The 18,043-nt window shown below is 43.2% G+C and overlaps 1 protein-coding gene across 1 annotated transcript in view; it reads left to right on the top strand.

Moving 5' to 3' along the window:
* The first annotated feature begins 7,801 nt into the window (after window positions 1-7,801).
* The window catches only part of C1QL1 (complement C1q like 1), a 47,121-nt gene continuing 36,879 nt past the window's right edge, over window positions 7,802-18,043 (top strand). The window contains exon 1 of the mRNA XM_063301980.1: window positions 7,802-8,483. Coding sequence (XP_063158050.1) covers window positions 7,863-8,483 — 621 coding nt within the window. The 5' untranslated portion in view covers window positions 7,802-7,862. The remainder of the gene's footprint in view (window positions 8,484-18,043) is intronic.

The raw sequence follows: 18,043 nt of genomic DNA, 5'->3' as shown, positions 1-18,043 counted from the left end.
TCATAAAGATGTTCTTCTTCACATTTAGCCAGGTTCTTAACAATTTCATTGCCTTAGAAGTAAATGAAGAAGAGAATGAATGCACTAAGAAGGTTCCCAGAAAGTCTATTAACTGCCTGGATCATTACCTGTTTCCAGAGGTTAACCAGACACTGGATAAAACTTTCATCTGTCATAAAAATGAATACCCTTTCTCTGAGATCAAACCCTTTCTAATAGAAAGTCCTGAAATCAGCGTAATTCTAAATCTGTCCACCTTCTTGAGGATCACAGAATGCACTGCCACAAGGACTGGCTCTGTGTTTCATCTCTTCCCAATAGTTTCAGGCCATTACATCGGTTTCATGAACACAGTGATATATTAATGTATCCTGAGATCCTGTACTGATGTTTTATGTTGGAGCTTGCTGGCCATATTTTTTAAAATAATCCATGTTATGTATGTACAAAGAACATAAGCAGAAAACTTTGGTTAAGTATTGCTTCTTTAAATGGATCTTCTGTAGGATGTAAGATAGACCTACGTGCTTGTTACCTTAGAACAGGGGTTCTTAAAGCTTTTGCCATCACATCTTCCCTTAGTTAATCTTATTGTACACACCTCCCCTAAAAATCCAAGCACTAAAATGAACACAAACGAACAATGAAAGCAAAACAATGAAACTTTGGGAAAGGTGGATTTATTGTAACAATGTACTGAAAAGTTCTTCACACCTCCCCTGGACTCTGTCTGCACCTCCCCAAGGGCGGTACAACCTCAGAGTTTGGGAAACCTGCCTTAGAGGAAGCACCGACTTCCTCAGTAATCAGATTTCACTCTGATATTCTACATGTACCTTAAATGATGTGGTGCACTCTGATCTGGGTAGCTTCTGAACCATTCCACCTCTCACAGATCATAGAACTGCCTTGATTGTCTTAGCCGCTCCACTACACAAGCATGTGGTAACCCAATGGCAAGTTGGACAGGCAGAGATTAGAAGGCGATAAAGACTTGATAACCTCCACGTACATCACTTTTGCTCCAGGTACTTATGAGTGCTAGTTCTTCATTGACTTGTGTTGGCAGCTAGTGATGAACTGCTTTAGACTCTCCCAGCAGAAAAGATGGGAAATCTTAGACACTTGTTTCGTTTTGCTTACCTGCATGGTGGAGCAATAATAAAGAAGAAGACCTTCATCTGAAATGTTGGTATCTGTTTCTTCCCACCCTCCTTTTTTCTGTGACCAACTGGAAATTCAGTCATTTCTTCCCTTTGTATGATAATGCTTCTTAATTAAACTGTAAGGGACTGTGTGTGATTGAGATTGAACACATATTGGTTAGAGTTAGGTTTCTTCTTACAATACTATAGGGGATCAGAGAGTTCCAGGTACCTAGCTGGAAAAGTATTGGTGAACTATAGAGTTATATATTGTGCACTAATGTTTCCCACCAGTATATGGTACTAAGGGCAAAATGTTTCTAAATGTGCCCCTTATATTTCAACGTGGCCATTAAGTTGCTTGTTGGTTTGTAAAGCCAATGTCTCCTTCTCCCTCTCCCTCTGACCTCCAATGGCTTCAAATGTTAAATTGGCTGTGTTTCATTATTTACGTACGCATAAATAATCTTTTTGCAAGATGCAATGAATGGAGACAGTGGAGGAGGAGGAGTCCATAGCAAATTACATCCCTAATTTTCTGTCATTTTCTCTTAAAAGCTATTAAAATGAAGCCCTTACTTTGTTCCCCAAAATTGGCTCATTGCAAAAGAAAATGGGCAGGTTTTGTGCTTGATTTAATATTTCCCTCACACCGAAGCATTGATTCTTAGAGGGTATTTGTGTGTCTAGAATAAAGGGATGCATATAGTTCTGCTCCAGTTTCACTTGGGCTCACCAACACGTGCACAGGAACACACATGCCCATCCAGAGCCAGCTTGCTCAAAAGGGCTGGGGGTCAGAGCAATTAAAGGTTAAAAAGAAACGGAAACAAAAGGAAGGTTTTCAAGCTTACATAATGAGCCTGACCTTCACTTACACACTAAACCTCACCTGCTCCATTCTTCACAGCCCAGTGCAGTATGTCTGCCCCCAGTTCACCATCCTGACTCTCATCCCACCTGCTGGGTGTAAAGGCAACGCCTATTCCTTCTCTGCTCTAGCAGGGACCTGCTCTTTTATACTAAGGCCTGTATCATTCCCTGCAAGTTTCCGTTGTTGTATCCACCACTCTTCTTCTCGAGAAGTGGTCTGCTTGTAGGTCACGGGATGCAACTTATTTCAGTGGCACTCTTGGAGGGCAGGCTGGAGATGACTATAGGTTCCCCCCGTGGCAGTTTCAAGCTCCCAAGGGGTGAGGTACTCTGAAGAGAGCATTAAGTACTCCAGAGGAAAAGGTTCCTACTCCCATGCTGAGTAGAAACTAAACTGGTCATGTGACAACTGTTTAGGAGGTTTCTGTGCAATGCCATTGTGAAAGCGCTGGTTTATCCACTGCCACCACGACTGGCAAAAGTCAGCTAGGCAGACTGAAACAGAAAACAAAGTGGGGAGAGGGGCAGGAAGAGAAGACAGAAGAGTCACTTATGAAGCAGAATGATATGGAGGTCCTAGTGTGGACTTTACTTTGATATGCTGGTTTCCTGCTTGCTGAGTAGGCTTAATTTTAATGAAAATGTTAAAACAAGTGAGTAATGCATTCCCTTGGATTCTAAACTTGTATATTTTTGTTTTTATCCTCTTTTACTTTCTACCTTTTAATTCATAGCTCATTCTGTTATATGTATTGAGTGGCACAATTAGTAGATTCTGAAGGGAGCAAAGTGGTTTTGGAATGGAAGGGGGAAATAGGAGTATAATACAGTAGAGTAGAAGTCAGTTATGCATCCATGGGAAAAACTGAAATGGCACTCTGCTCTCTTCCAACCCAGGTTCACCCATAGATATTTAACCCTTCTGAAATTGGTCTTGTGGCTAGGAATTCTAGGAGTTGAAATCCTAACACATCTGGAAGATGCCAGGTTGGGGAAGGCTCAGGAAAATAGGTTGGTCCTAGTGGTAAGTCTATTTTGTGCAGGATTTTCTAATTAACTGCTATTAGTATTTGAATTAAAGGAAACATCTTTTAAAGGACTGGTGGTCACTGATTACATTTCTAAGACTTGCCCTAAAACTTCTGAATGAGACCCATGAATTGTTTGAGACTGGATGGGTGGCAGGAGGAATCAAGTTTAAAGCACCTTTCACCGGCTGGAGTTTATGTACTTGTGTATGGCCCCTTCAGGGCAGAGGCAACCTGACCATTATGATCCATGTCACAGATAATGTTACAGTCACACAATAGACTAATATCATAGGTTGTATATGAGGCTGCCTTTGGAGAAACAGATATTTTAACTGATTCAGATGATTGACTTTGTTGGCTAATTATTCCCAAAGACAAAGCGCTGACTGTAACCTTTAAAACAAATTTCCTTTGCAAAGGTGCAAAATTAGGATTGATAATTTCAGCATGTAGAGCGTTTTTCCCCACCATGGAGTGCACAGCCTATAGACCCCATCACCTGATTTTTGCTGCAGTATCAAAAATCCTTTTGGTTGCATTCTTAAGCTATGATGTCCAGCAAATGCACTTTTTAACTTTTAATTATTGGGGAAAGCAGGGAGAAAGACTGAAGCAGGAAAATCTCATCTTATCCTCATCTCTTGAAAAGTCATGGCAAGCAGCAGCCACAGCAACAAGATGGCTGGTAATTAAAGCACCTTTGCTTCTCTGTAGAAGTTTGAAGGTGTTATTTTCCAGTCCATCGAAGCACAGAAAATCCATCTGGGGCAGACAGAGCCAATGCTTAGGAAAGGAAACTCTTGAGGGCTGGGGTGGGATTGGTTGGAATGAAGATATTTACTTACTAATAAGGATCCCTTAGAAAATCACAACTCTAGTTTGCAGTGGAAAACTAACATTGCATGGGGGGAGCTTAAATTAGGTGCAGCACCACAAAAATAGATAAGAGGAAAGGATAGGAAAGTAGGTTGCATGCTGTAATCTTATATAGGCATACTCAGAATTAAAGCTGATTGAGCTCAACAGGATTTATTCATATGTAAGTGTGAGTCAGAATGCAGCCTAAGCTATACCTTGTGCCTTTAGAGGAAAAGAGAAATGACTAAGGGAAAAATAACAGTGTATTGCGCGGAATGTCTGCAGTTTTATTGTTTCCTAATTCTAGACACATGCACACACTTAACACTACATGTTTTGCATATTGATATTTATTTATGTTTATCTTCAATTCTCAATCTGACAGTATTCCAGAAATTGCTGTTAGAAACTGAACAGGGGTGTGCCCAAAACAGAAAATCTTTTGTTTGAAACTCAGAACAAGTATAGAGTGTTATAGAAGTTCTGCTGAGTCATTGTGGATAGGCCACAGCTCAGCAGAAACAAAAGTCAGAATTTTTGTTGTTGTTCTAGGTTTTTGTCCCATGTTTTTGGCCTTTTCCCACACCAAAACTAATGCTCAGAAACCGTATTTTAATTTGTAGCTGGCACCACAAAACCTACCACTGCGTACCATATTCACACCGAACAGACATGTTTTGGTTCAGATAAAACCCACCCAAAAGTAGCTCTTTTGTGTATGAACCATTTTGCACATCTCTAATTCTGAATTATGATTTGGATGCAGAGACCCTTAAAAACTGCTGCCTCTGGGGTGACCCCTCTTACATTAGCAGAAAGAGGTCAAAAGAGGATTCTCATCTGCATATGATTTGCACATGTGAATTTATAGATGCAAATTTAGCAATAGATTCATTATAATTTAATACAAAGACAATACATATCACTATAAAAGATGAGTATACCAAATTACTAGTATGCCTGTTCAGTCACCTGTCCAGGGGCTAGGAGTCAATGGACACTTTGGTCACCGTCTCCCTCTGTTACAGCTTTTGGCCCTGAAACTAAATTCAGACTAGATAACCCTGGTCAGATTAGAGCCAGTTGGGTGTACTGGTGAAGGCACCAGGCTAGAAACTGGGAGACTGAGTTCTAGTCCAACCTTAGGCACAAAGCCAGCTGGGTGACCCTGGGCCAGTCACTTTCTCTCCACCCTAGGAAGCAGGCAATGGCAAACCACTTCTGAAAAACCTTGCCAAGAAAATGGCAGGGACTTGTCCAGGCAGCCTCTCAGAAGCAGACACAATTGAATGGATTAAAAAAAACAACCCTGCAGAGGATGCTGTCCCACAGACTCGCATCTCCTAGTGAATGTTATATGTTTATCCTACCAGATTGCTTTAACGTCTTTAGAATGCTCCACAGTTTTCCATCTCTACTTGCTATCATTCTGGCAACAGCCAGATGCCGTTCTCTTTCCATTTTTTCAGAATTCCTCTTTGAAATTGGTTTGGCCAACAGATGATCCTCTTTGTGCCTCGTTCTCCTCCTACTTCCTTACATGTAGATATACTTTTCAATCACTTCAAGGAGGTTTTCTTTTTAACTTTGCTTCTTGTAGACTCTGGTTGATTTTAAATCTATTCATTCATTCATTTCTTGCTACTTATGTCACTCCTATTCCAAATGTTTTCTGGGTGACTTTGGGCCAGTCTCTCTCTCTCTCAGCCCAACTCACCTCACAGGGTTGTTGTTGTGGGGAAAATAGGAGGAGGAAGGAATAATAGGTAAGTTCCCTGCCTTGAGTTATTTATGAAAATAATAAAGGCAGGATAGAAAATAAATAAATAAATAAAAATAAAAATAATCACATGGGCTTCTGTTCTTTATTCTACTGTGGGCATGTTTAATATATGCACGCACGCGCACACACACACACACAATGCATGTGTGCGTGTTTTGATTTATTGCAGCGCATTTCTACACACCAACAATTCTTTCCTTATTTCATATTTCTAAATATAAAACAAAATGGGAAGAATGAAAAGCTAAGTTATTGAACAAAAAACCACTGAATTTCCAATAATAATCAGGGTCAAGGAAAGATGGGGGTATGGGGGAATCCAATTTCAATAGGTAATTCCCAGCTTCTTTGTTTTGTCTCCCTTGTTCTTTTGACAGTTCTCTCCAGGTACCAGAGAGAAAGAAAGGCATTTCCCCACTGCTGAGCTAAAGTGTTATCCACCCACCTTTGAGCGGGTACAACACAACATTTGTCCCCATTGCCAGTCCTTATCCTGCCTCTGTTGGGTCTGTTCCAAGGCAATGCGGAAGGATGGGTGAGCATGCCACTCATGACAGGCAGGTGACTGGTTTTCTCGCTGGCTTTGCTGCTGTTCCCCTTCAGCGTGTCACCAGTCTGTGGGGAAAGCTTCCACCAAGCATGGATGAGGTGGGCCTGAATTCAGGGCCTTGCTGGTCTTTTCTAGGTTGGTTTTATCGGCCCTTCCTCCTAACCCCATCTGGGCATCTCCTAAGTTAAAATGATGTAGAATTCCCCAGCCAGCACAGCTTGGGAGTTGAAGTCCACACATCTTCAAGCTGCCAAGGCTGAGAAACACTGGTCCTATAGAGTAGGCTGTCAGAGACTGGCTAGCTGCTGGAAACCACTTCTTTTACTTCAAGGGAAGTAGAAGTGTAATTGAAAGAGACAAATCCAGGGCAAGTGGTAAATACGCCCTCCCCACTCCTTGCCCACATGAAACAGTGGAGTTCTGCCCTCCTCCCTCTCGTTGGAAGCCTGAAGAAAAGTTGGGGTAGAAGCACAATTGTGGGAGGCATGAAAGGAATTTGGGCAACCTAGTGCTAGTGGAGAGGGCAAAGGGTGGGAAAGAAATGGCTGAGGCGGAGGCTGCCTGGTGACCATAGCGGAAGGGGCAAGTCTGGGGCCCCCAAAACACCCCTCTGATTCCACCTGCTACTAGTCACCAAAGTGAAGTATAGCCGATTTTACTGTACACACATCTTGTTGGGCAGTATCAGAATAAAGGGGAAAACACTGGCATGAGGGTATGCTTAAGTTAATGGTGATTTAAGGGGTCTCCCTCATGAGCTGGGGACAAGGCCAGGCAACCTCATGAGTGGAGGAGGGACCTGGTGTTATCAGGACAAGATCATTAAGTGCACATGGGAACGTTCACGAGATGCTCGGGAAAGCAAACTTAGTAATAACAACACCTAAAACAATCTTTTAGTCCTTTCAGGTGCGGGCTTGCTTGGCTGCCTGGATAAAGGGGGCGGGGAGGGGGGGAAGTCTTCAGTGGCTCCACTCAGATTCTTCTTCTTCGGCCCAAGCTCCGGTTCACTTCTCCCTTGCAATTCTGGATTGTCCTCCTCCCCCTCCCAAAGGGGGTGGAAGAAAATTGAGTGAGGAGGGGAAAAGGAAAGGGGAAAACAAATCAATGAAAGCATCTTATTAAGATGTACCCAGTAAAGAAGCGCTGGCTCTCTCCTCTCACTTCTCCGCCTGCTTCTTGGATCACTCGGTTTGTCTTTCTTCTTTAATTTTTCCTTTATTCTCACCCCCACCCAGCCGACAACATTTCCATATCAAACCTGGGGTCACACTTGCGGCTGTCATAAAAAGGCCATCAAAGAGCAGCAGTCTTAAGGGCGATACTCCAGCCGACGAGGAGACGGGCGTTGATTTTTTACACGGACACACACGCGCACCCACACACCCAGCACAAGCACACCCCTCCACCTCCTCCTCCTCCTCCTCCCCCACCGGGAGCTCCTTCTTCCTCCTTTCCTGAACTTTACCCTCTCTGCCCTCCCCATCTGCCGCTTTTCTTCTCCTGCCAGCTTGCCCGGGCTATCCGTCACCATTTCCACCACGGGGAGGCAACGCGTCCAGCCCCTTCAGCGGCTGAGCATTGGCCGGAAAACTTTGGTCGCCGGGGCCATCGGCGTGGTGATGATCCTGATCCTGGTGATCCTCATTCCGGTGCTGGTGAGTTCCGTGGGCATCGACGGGCACTACGAGATGCTGGGCACCTGCCGCATGGTGTGCGACCCCTACCTGGGCAAGACCACCACCAGCGCCAGCAGCATCAGGAGCGAGGGCGCCGAAAGCCTCAGCAGCAGCAGCAGCAACGACCACAGCGGACTGCCCCCGCCGTCCACCCTCGTCCAGGGGCCCCAGGGCAAGCCGGGACGGCCGGGCAAGCCGGGGCCTCCGGGGCCTCCGGGGGAACCGGGCCCCCCAGGCGCCAGGGGGCCCCCTGGCGAGAGAGGAGACCCTGGGAAAACCGGTCCGCCTGGCCTGCCCGGGCCTGGGCTGGGCACGGGGGCCATCAGCGCGGCCACCTACACCATGGTGCCCCGCGTGGCCTTTTACGCCGGCCTCAAGAACCCGCACGAGGGCTACGAGATCCTCAAGTTCGACGACGTGGTGACCAACTTGGGGAACAACTACGACGCCGCCACGGGCAAGTTCACCTGCAACATCCCGGGCACCTATTTCTTCACCTATCACGTCCTGATGCGCGGCGGCGACGGGACCAGCATGTGGGCAGACCTGTGCAAGAACGGGCAGGTAGGCGGGCGCCTCCACTCGGCTCCCCTGACCGGCCGGCGGGGGAGCCGTGTCTCCCCAGGCGCAGTTTTCGGTCCCTCGGGCCGCGGGGAGGAGGAAGAGGGAACCTTCCGCCGAGCGCCGTTTCTCGAAGAGCCGGCGATAATTCGTATTTACTGCAGGCCAGGAGGCATTCCCCGAACAGTTTGGGGATCCTAGGATGCCGCCTCCTCAAAGAGCACAGTAACTTTAGTCCACGTGTGTGCAATTGGAGGAGACAGTGCCTTGTCCCGGGAAACTGAGGCTGCAATACTCTCTCGGTCGATACTAAGCGTACCAAACGGGGGGAGGCTGCTTCTGAGCAGCTATTTACTGTATAGAATTCTGTGGGAGGTAGTTTGTAAAAGACAACATAGACGCACCTCGCTTGGGTGATTGCAGATCTGTGGGGAGATTCTATCCTTCTTCTATAATAGCCGAGTTCTCCGAGAGGTTGCGGTGGGGACTATCAGTGGCAGATATCCCACCCGTTTCTCCCCTCCCTCAGAAATCTGGAAACGATAGGAAGCTCGATTCAGTAACAAAACCACAGAATACTTCGCTTAGGCAAAAGGAAAGAATCCTGTAACTTTCTTAATTCGGCAGAAAATTAGGTGCAAGACTCCTGAACCATTTTTATATCTGATCATCCTAATGAGCAACCCCCCCCCCCACAAATTCGGCGTTTCTATCCTAATGGGTCCAAAGGACATTAAAATCCTATAAAATAATGTCTTCCTGTCATTTACCCGCCTACTCCTTATTCTGCCCGTTGGGGTGAGAAAAAAGTGGTCAGTGATAACACTCCCCCCCACCGCTTCTAGTGCCTTCCCCCCACCCCCCAGCTCTTCCCCCCACTTCCCTGGTAGGCAGCCTGACATTATTCTTACTGCACCAGTTGGTGCATGCATACTCTGAAGCAAGCCTCACTGAATGCAGTCGAGCTTACTCCTTAACTCCCTTGGAGTAAGTCAGCACTGGGTTTCAGCTCTAGCCAAACGCACTGAGACTGAAACCCCTTTAATTCACTCACTTAGATTTCTCCTTTTCTGATTCTCAAAATTTGTTGCATTTCAGTTTTAATGCACACACACACACACACACACACATCTGTGTGCACACATACATGTGCTTGCACGTGCATGTGCATACCCACATGCATATCTGTGTTGCCTTTATTTAAAATAAATGCAGAGTGGTGGGAAATAGCCTACTGTATCAAAGAAAGGAAGTACTGCCTCTTCAATCACTCTGTCCAGCACCTCGAAAATCTCTCTTTTCTTGTCAAATCATCCCTTTGTGATAATACAAGTTAATACTGCCAGTGCCAGAGGGAGACTAGCAACTTCTTGATGCTTTCTAATTGAATTTCATAATTAAGTCAAGCCTCTGCAGAATGGCTTTTCATGTTGCATCCAACTAAGGATCTCTCTCTCTCTCCCTCTCTCTCTCTCTCTGAATGTGCCTCCTCTCCTTGGTAATCCTTCACTGCTTAACATGTGTTTACATGGATACTATCGCTTACAAAGATCTCACCTCTGTAGTCTTCATTAATTAATTTAAAAGAAATCACCACAGCCATAATGCTATCCTCATAATCATAAACTTGGGTTACAATTTCCAGATGGTTAGTAGTGTTAAGTTTGTTTCAACCAAAAGAACAAAAAATCTTACGGCACTAAAGAGACGAATAAACCCTGCCTCCAGTGTGAAGAAAGCAGGTGTCATAATGCATTTGCTAGTCTTTAGGGTACCAGAAGACTGTTGTCATGACTTCAGTCTCCCGTTCACTCATAAATATTTGTTGAAAAGGTGGTTAAATCCACTTTTAACTGCTCTGATATCATGTCCTAAAAGATATCCAATCATTAACCAATAACTAAGCAGTTAACATAATCTTGAACATGCAACAACACACACATATACACCCTTGCATGACTACGTTAAATGACTTTGCTGCAAACCCACAAATTCTCAAATGTCCATGGGAAGAAATCTAAGACCAGAGACTAGAGATATTATCATTCCCAGAAACGTTTCTATTTTAAAACATAGTTTTCTGAAGGTAGGGCCACAAGGTATAACATTCAAGGAGGGGGAGGATCGTTCCTTAGAGGTCAGTGCACCTTTCTCCTGCCAGTGGACAATGCTTGCTGCTCAAGCCTTTCAAGAAGGTTTGGGTTTCCCCTTAGACATCGGACTTGACTTCCTGATCCTTCTCTTTTAACCTGTGTGTTTTTGCTCTTTCATTTATTTATTTATTCAAATTAGTTGTAGCCACCCAACTCCAATGGACTCTGGACACTTCCCAGTGTAGAAGCTCCCTCCTCAGCTTTGAAGGTTTATGAGTTCTCTGCTGACAAGTTACATACCCAAATCAGACCTGGAGATCATTCTCTGGTTAAAGAAAGCTCTGGTTAAAGTGCTTTACAGAATCGTTTACAGACTGAAGAAACTGCTGCACAGGTTTCCCAATGTTTTACTTGCTGTGAGTCAGCCTCCCTGACTATTTCTCATACAGTGCCAGCCCGTACCAGTCCCACACTGTCTGGATTATTGAGGCTACTCTGTTAACTCTTGTAGCCTGCTTTTTGGTCTTAAATGCAACAGTGGCTCAAAATACTCGGCTTTTTGAGGTGAAAGGCAAGGTAGTGCCTTCCCCATGTCATGCATAAAGGTTGGCTGCTCTGACAGTTGAATTTAGCTACATAACTGACCATAGGACAAAGCCCTCCCCATTCATTTGCCGGGTGCAGAATAAGGCATGCAACAAATACGATTTAGTCCTCAAACATTTCACTGCCATCCCCCAATATCCTTTTCTTGAAGCAGCTGGCTCACTCTATCTAGTGGTAGAGCAGGTCTTTTAGACATTCCAGACTGGTGTAGATTCCTTCATAAAGGTGCTAAAGGGCTTCCCTGGGCACACCAGCGTATGTAGCACTATATTGTTGGGCAAGTGTTTACTCTCCTGGCAGGCTTCCTGATTTCTTAGATTGCCCAGAATTGACACCAGTTCATTGAAGAATTTCTCTGCCCTGAATAGTTGCATGAGAAGCAGAAATTTGATAGGTGCCACCTTGCCTGACATGGAAGTGCAGTGATGGAACAAAAAGGTATCTGCTGAATTTCTGCTTCTTATGCAAGTCAGGACTCAGCTTGTCCAGTAAATAGACATAGAAGTGGGAGGATTTGGGTGCCTGCTTTTACTTCTGTGTCCACCATATAGATTATAACTGTCTTCATGATTTATCTTATACCATGTAAATCCCATTTTGGCTGGTCTTACAATAGTCTATTGTACAAATTCTAATGATTAGAAGTGTCCATCAACCACAAGATTCAATTTAGATCTCAATTTGGGAAACAATTTGCCTTGAGCTGATTAGAAGGCTATCCAAGTTGAGTCAGGGCTTGAATCCAAACTTCAGTGGAGAAATCAAAATATCTGTGCTTGATAGATTTGAAATCAGCAAATGGGTATAACTTCTTTCTTCTTCAAATTTGATGAAGTTTGCAGGAATGCTAGCTCTTTATGACAGGAAGAAACATGTCAGTTTTCAGACTAATAGATGAAAGGGATTTTTGTGCTTGGTATGTGTATGGATTGATTTTTTAAGAAACAAAAAGGTAGCTGCTGATAATGTTTTTCTCCGTACAACTGAATCAAATTTTCAGTAAAGTGGCTTCTTCTGATGGGATAAAGCCTATCACATTTGAAATGACTAGTCTAAAGGGTTTATTTCTTTTGAAGAGAATTCTAAGGTCCTATCATTTAGGAGTTTCAAGAAAAGATTCCCCTAGTTTTTAAAAAAGACAGTCTCAATTTTGCAAGTATTATTTAATTTTATGTGCAAGTAAAGTCTTATTTTGTATACTTGATGGTATAGAGGAAGCTTCAGGAACTGCGCAGTTGGCATCAAAGATCACAGTAGGAAGGGATGGATGTTGGCTGTGGAAGATACCCACTGCTGAGGGAGAAGGACTTCAACACCCAACATTTTCAAAATCTCTTTGCTTCATGCTTCTAGAACCTGCAATTATGGCAAAATTCCTTTCTTACCTGTTGCTGGAAAAAAAACACTATCAGAGAGCATGGAACTTTTTTTATGGAAGTTTGTCTGCCAATTAGTGTTCTTCTCACTTGGACTCTGCAGAAATTTTTTTTTAATAACCAGTGAAATAAATAAACAATTTTATCAAATTTTTCTTTGCTTGTGGAGTTGGGTTTTCCTGCTTTGTTTTCTCTGGCTTATTTGCAGAAAAGTAACAATGATATAGAGAGCCAGTTTGGTGTAGTGGTTAAGGCACCAGGCTAGAAACTGGGAGACCGTGAGTTCTAGTCCCACCTTAGGCACAAAGCCAGCTGGGTGACCTTGGGCCAGTCCCTCTCTCTCAGCCCTAGGAAGGAGGCAAGGGCAAACCTCTTCTGAAAAACCTAGCCAAGAAAACTGCAGGGACTTGTCCAGGCAGTCGAGAATTGCACATGATTGAACAAGGGAAAAAAACCAATCATATAGTTTAGTTGGGGAGAACCAGCGCCCTAACCCATACTGTTGACTGGATTTCAGCTCCCATCCAACCCAGCTTTTATGACAAATACTTCAGGTGATGAAAATGTTAATCTAACAATAGCTAGGACCTGAAGTAGATGTTCTGGAAGGAAGTTCCAAATATAATGAATAGAGCAAGTGGTTATGGGAAGACTTTTGTTCTGAGTTTATATAGAAAAATGCACATACGCATACCCCTATATGTCCAAATAGCTTTTTTATTCATTGCTTTTATGTGCATAGACAGAGTTTAGAATGTCCAGAAGCATTAGAACTAGATGAGTGAAGGTCAGGAGCAGCAAAATTATGGGAAATAAGAATAGAAAGATAGGAAGGGAAGTTTTCAGGAAGTAGATTAATAATAATAATAATAATACACTATTCCAAGCTTTTTAATCATGTTTTGAAATACTGCAGTAATACTCTGAGTATCTGTGTTGCACTGCAACCAATGCTGTTCTAAGATTAGTCTCCCTATTTATGTTACATTTGGATCCCACTATGCTGCATAACGGTCCTAAGACTCACCCCAGTCCCTTTCAGAAATGCAAAGGCCAAGGAAAGGAGCAGCATGTGATTTTTAAAGCTTCGATTGTCAGCTTTTAATGGGGATGCTCTTGTCACACCCTGAATGTCACACCTGAATTTTCTTCAGCATCACAGACAAGATGGAGAGAGGGGGAGAGAAAGAGCAAAGTCGTTAAGTAAGAAAATCTGTTTCTGCGATTCATTTTGTAGATATGGAAAGCCTAAAAGGCCAGCAAGCGCTGTGCCTTTAAATATTTAATAACTTCCCAATCAGCAAATGTATTTTTCTCCTCCTCCTCCTCTCAGTTTCCTCTTGTCTATTTGCATTTGGAAAGCTCAGCTCAGGAACATACCCCAGCAGATGAAAACTGAAGCATTGCTGTTTACAGAACGGGACCCTTTGCCATCTAAATCATGCCTTTCTTCCAGTTTTCTCCTTCTGAACCAAGGATAGCTAATGGCTCTTGGTTAACTGCTCTGAATATATCAGATACAAACCAAAATGGCCATGGGCAAATCATCATGCCTCTTTCCCATCCAAAATGTGGAGATAACAATATTAGCTGACTTCACAGGGAGTGTCAAGGCTTGATGATGGGAAGAGGAGGAGAGACACTGATTACTACGTTAAGTACTTTATAGCCTCAAGACCCAGTTCTGTCACGTCTAGGTATAAATGCTCACAGAGTTATCAAGCAGGGTTCTCAGCTTTTGAACACAGCTCTCCAGAGTTTCCTTTAAAAGCAGCTTGCTCTGTTGATATTAGCAGGTAAGAATGCCTATCTCCATGCTTGAGAAAGGACACACTCCTTGAAAACATCAGTTGGAGGAAGGGCATATTGGAGCTTCATCTGTCTCCATGTTTTACCACTTTCTGAACTGTCCCCTGTAGGAGATTATATCAATCTCTTATGGTGAAAAAGACATGATGTTTTTTGGTCAGTTAGTGACCTTATTCCAAACTTTACTCCTCTGTATGAGGATATAATCTGTCTTAACCCACAATATACATTAGGCCACAGTATTTCTAATTTGCTTTTGATTTATCATGTTGCATGGACCCAGCTATTCTGGTTTTTGAAGCATGGCTGATGAAGGAGTCCTATATATAAACCATGCCACTGTGGTATTCAGCAAACCACAAATAAATAAATAATGGCATAATTCAATGCATCAGGTCAAATCAGATTTGTTTTATAGTTTCTTAAATAATCCATTATGACGGGATACATAGATCATGCTAAGCCAAAGCCAGACAAACAGCATTATGATTTTGCACAGTGCATGAATCCTGAGGCACAATTAAATCACAGTGTAGTTTTCTTGCTTGTGGTTAATGTGTTGTGGGAAGCTAGACAATATGATTTGTAAATCATGGATTAGAGTTCAGTATGTTACTGCATGTGAATGCAGGTGATTATAATTTATTCAGTAGGCCATGGTTAAGAAAACCATGGCATCACATATTAGATTTTTGTTACAAGTACAGCAGTAGTGAATATAAATACAGGTTTATTGCATTGAGGCAACAGGTACAGCCTTCTTAAGACTGAAATAATTCATTCTTCTGGTTTCTGAACATCCACGTATCCACCAGCATGTCAGGGACAATGCAAGGCTAAAAACCTTCTCTTTCCATCCCCAAATATTACCTGTGAATTAGGGACCGTTGTTGAGATTAGAGAAATAGGTGAAGATGCTATAGAAAGGGAGGTCAGGAGATGCAAATAATGAAAGTAAGTGGCTAAAACTGAGGCAGGAGTGGAGTAGAGAGATAGGCTGTTCTGGAAAAATCAGAATTTCTACCATGCAATTTTTTAATTGTATAGGAGTCAAAAGCTTCACAGAGCTTAATATAACTTTCATCTTGAAGCCCCACCCCTTCAAAACATGTGCTTTGCATATCAAAGGTCCCAAGGTTAATCCCCGTCCTCCTATAGATCTTAGAATTAAGTTGAAGGCACAGAAAATGTTTAACAAACCACTGACTTAAATTCTCTGCTTCTTCCTTCCTCCACTTCCACCCCCCCAAAAAAGTGTGCAAAACAAAAACCAACAACAAAATCCTGGATAATTGGGGCAGGGGGAGGCTGGCACAAGCCAAAGCAGGCTTACTAGATAATTTCAGACCTATGATTTTGTGGTCAATTAGAGTGAAAACCTGAAGTCTCATGTTATCAAATGTAGCCAATTAAAGCTTCTTGGAATGATTCTTAGCCATAAGCCAGAGGTGCTAAAATCCCCACTTCTGTACAACCATTAACAGGACAGAGCTGAGTTTAATATAGGCTCACAGCTATTTGCTGCTGGGGAGGAGGGTACTATGTTTATCCTGTTTTGTACGGGGAACAACTCTTTGCCTCTTTCCCCATTCCAGTGTTTTTAAGCAAGACTTCCATGAATGTTGCACTGCAGTATCCAAAATTAAAGTACAATTTGTTATTGTTAGTAAGTAGAACTCTATGGTTAAAGACAAAAATGCCCTTCCTGAAAGCTATTTTCTAATAGTGTTACACTACTCCCATTTGCAAAGCACATACACGCACAGCTCCTTCAAGGTCATGTTTTCCATTTTCTCCAGAAGAAACTTGATCTGTTTTAATTCCTGGACTGAATGCTTTTGATATCAGGTTGTAGAAGAACCCTACTGTATAGGACCTATTGCCTTTCATGGAGAGTGTTTTCCTAGCAAAGTCAAGGAGTTGTTTGTCTTGAAAAATATTTATTTCAAAATAATACTGTACAGTTCGGGAGACAGACAGTGAAGCCTACCACATTCAGCTCAGTGTTTAAAAAGCATGTTCTGTGCCGTTTGGTGCAGCTATGAATAGTGCAGGGTTCTGGCCCCACAAGGGGCTATGCCTCAAAAAGAGAATTTTCAAATGGGTTGCTAGCAGTGAAAAGGCTGAGAAACTCCCTACCCACCCATTTGATAATCCTCTTGGAACTGACCAGCAGGGTGGACTTCTGGCTAGATCTGTAGAATTGAAGAGCCTTTGTAAGACAGCCGTGTTTTTCTTTTGTTTAACTGATGGCACTTTTTTTGCCATCAAAAACAGTCTGGTGGGCAGATATTGGCTGGTGGGAATCTTCGCATTGCATGTAGTGTTTTTACTTTTGGTTTCTGCTCACACCAATTCCCTCCTTCCATGCAACACATACAGTATTTATTGAGCAGCATACACTTCGCTTTGTTTTATGTAGCATTTCTATGGTTAACGAAAATAACTCTAGCCGATTCTGCAGAGGACCCTGCTGGTGAAAGCCTAAGAGCAGTGTAATTGAGTTAACTTCTCTTCAACTGACAGCCCTAGCCTATTGATCCTCCCGTCCAAAGGAAGTTCACGCAAGAGACATGATTCCCAGGCAAGATCAGGACAAGGGGCACCTGTGGCAGAAAAAAATAGCCAGAATAATCAAGACCAGCTGAAGTTTCAGAAAGAATAAAGGCTAAACTATGCAATTAGAGAAACAAACACAGAGTGAAGTCAGGCTGTAGACCAAAAGCCAACGTCTGGCAAGAAAGTTTGATCCAAGGCTGAGCACCCAGGAAGCAAGGGAGATTGTCTCTAGCCTTTTTGTGCCTTTTGCCCAAAGATTTTATGCTGAAACAGCAAATAATTCAAACTCAGCCAGTGTTTCTTAAGGAAAAAGGGCTACTCAAAGAAATTCCTGACTCTGGAGTTAGCTTTATCCTCAAGGAGCTCAGTCTTCTTCTGCGCGGTTCTTTGTTCTACTACTTGGTAGCAAAGGTCTTGTAGGCTTGGGGATTATACCGTGTCTTCAGGAACAAGTATCTGGGAGTACAGGTTCTGAAGAGATAAAATGAATTGGTTGTCTCAGGTCTGGCTCTGAGACCTGAGGATAATCCTTCTTCTGAGGTGCCATGGATTCCTCCTCTAGCACTTCCATCTCTTTCTCTAAGAATGGTTGGTCTGAGGCAGTCATGACAGTCAGGCTCTGAATGGCTTTTTCATCCTGCACATTTCAGCACTGCCTGATATTGTTCCACCCCACTTCCCACCCCACTTCCCACCCCACCCCTTCCCTTCAACCAGCATTTCAACTACTACAACTCTCCTTGTGATGGAAATGTGATACACCTCTTCCACTTCTGCCCAAGATTATGGTTAAAGTGAAGAAGGTCCTAATGGGGAAGAGAATGGCAACCATATCCCTCCATTGGCTCCTACGTCAGAAATCAGCTTCTTCTCTGAATAATAGAACTGGGAGGACCTCACTGCCTACAATTCCTGAAGCAGAAGCTTGTTCTCTGAGCCTCAGATCAAGTAGCTCTTTCCCTACTTCCTTTGTTTAAATATGAACCTAACCCATTCCTTTTTGAAAAAGAATGAGGTAGTTAATTAATATTTCTCAATTTTAGGAATTTATTTATACTTCTTGAAAGATGCCTTCTTCCCACTGCTCTGTATCACACTCAGCAGGGTCTCCACCTCACAC

The sequence above is a fragment of the Candoia aspera genome, chromosome 4 (assembly GCF_035149785.1).
Source record: "Candoia aspera isolate rCanAsp1 chromosome 4, rCanAsp1.hap2, whole genome shotgun sequence".
NCBI lineage: Eukaryota > Metazoa > Chordata > Lepidosauria > Squamata > Boidae > Candoia > Candoia aspera.
The sequence above is the reverse complement of the archived record's forward strand: the minus strand, read 5'-3'. Positions and strand labels throughout refer to the sequence as shown.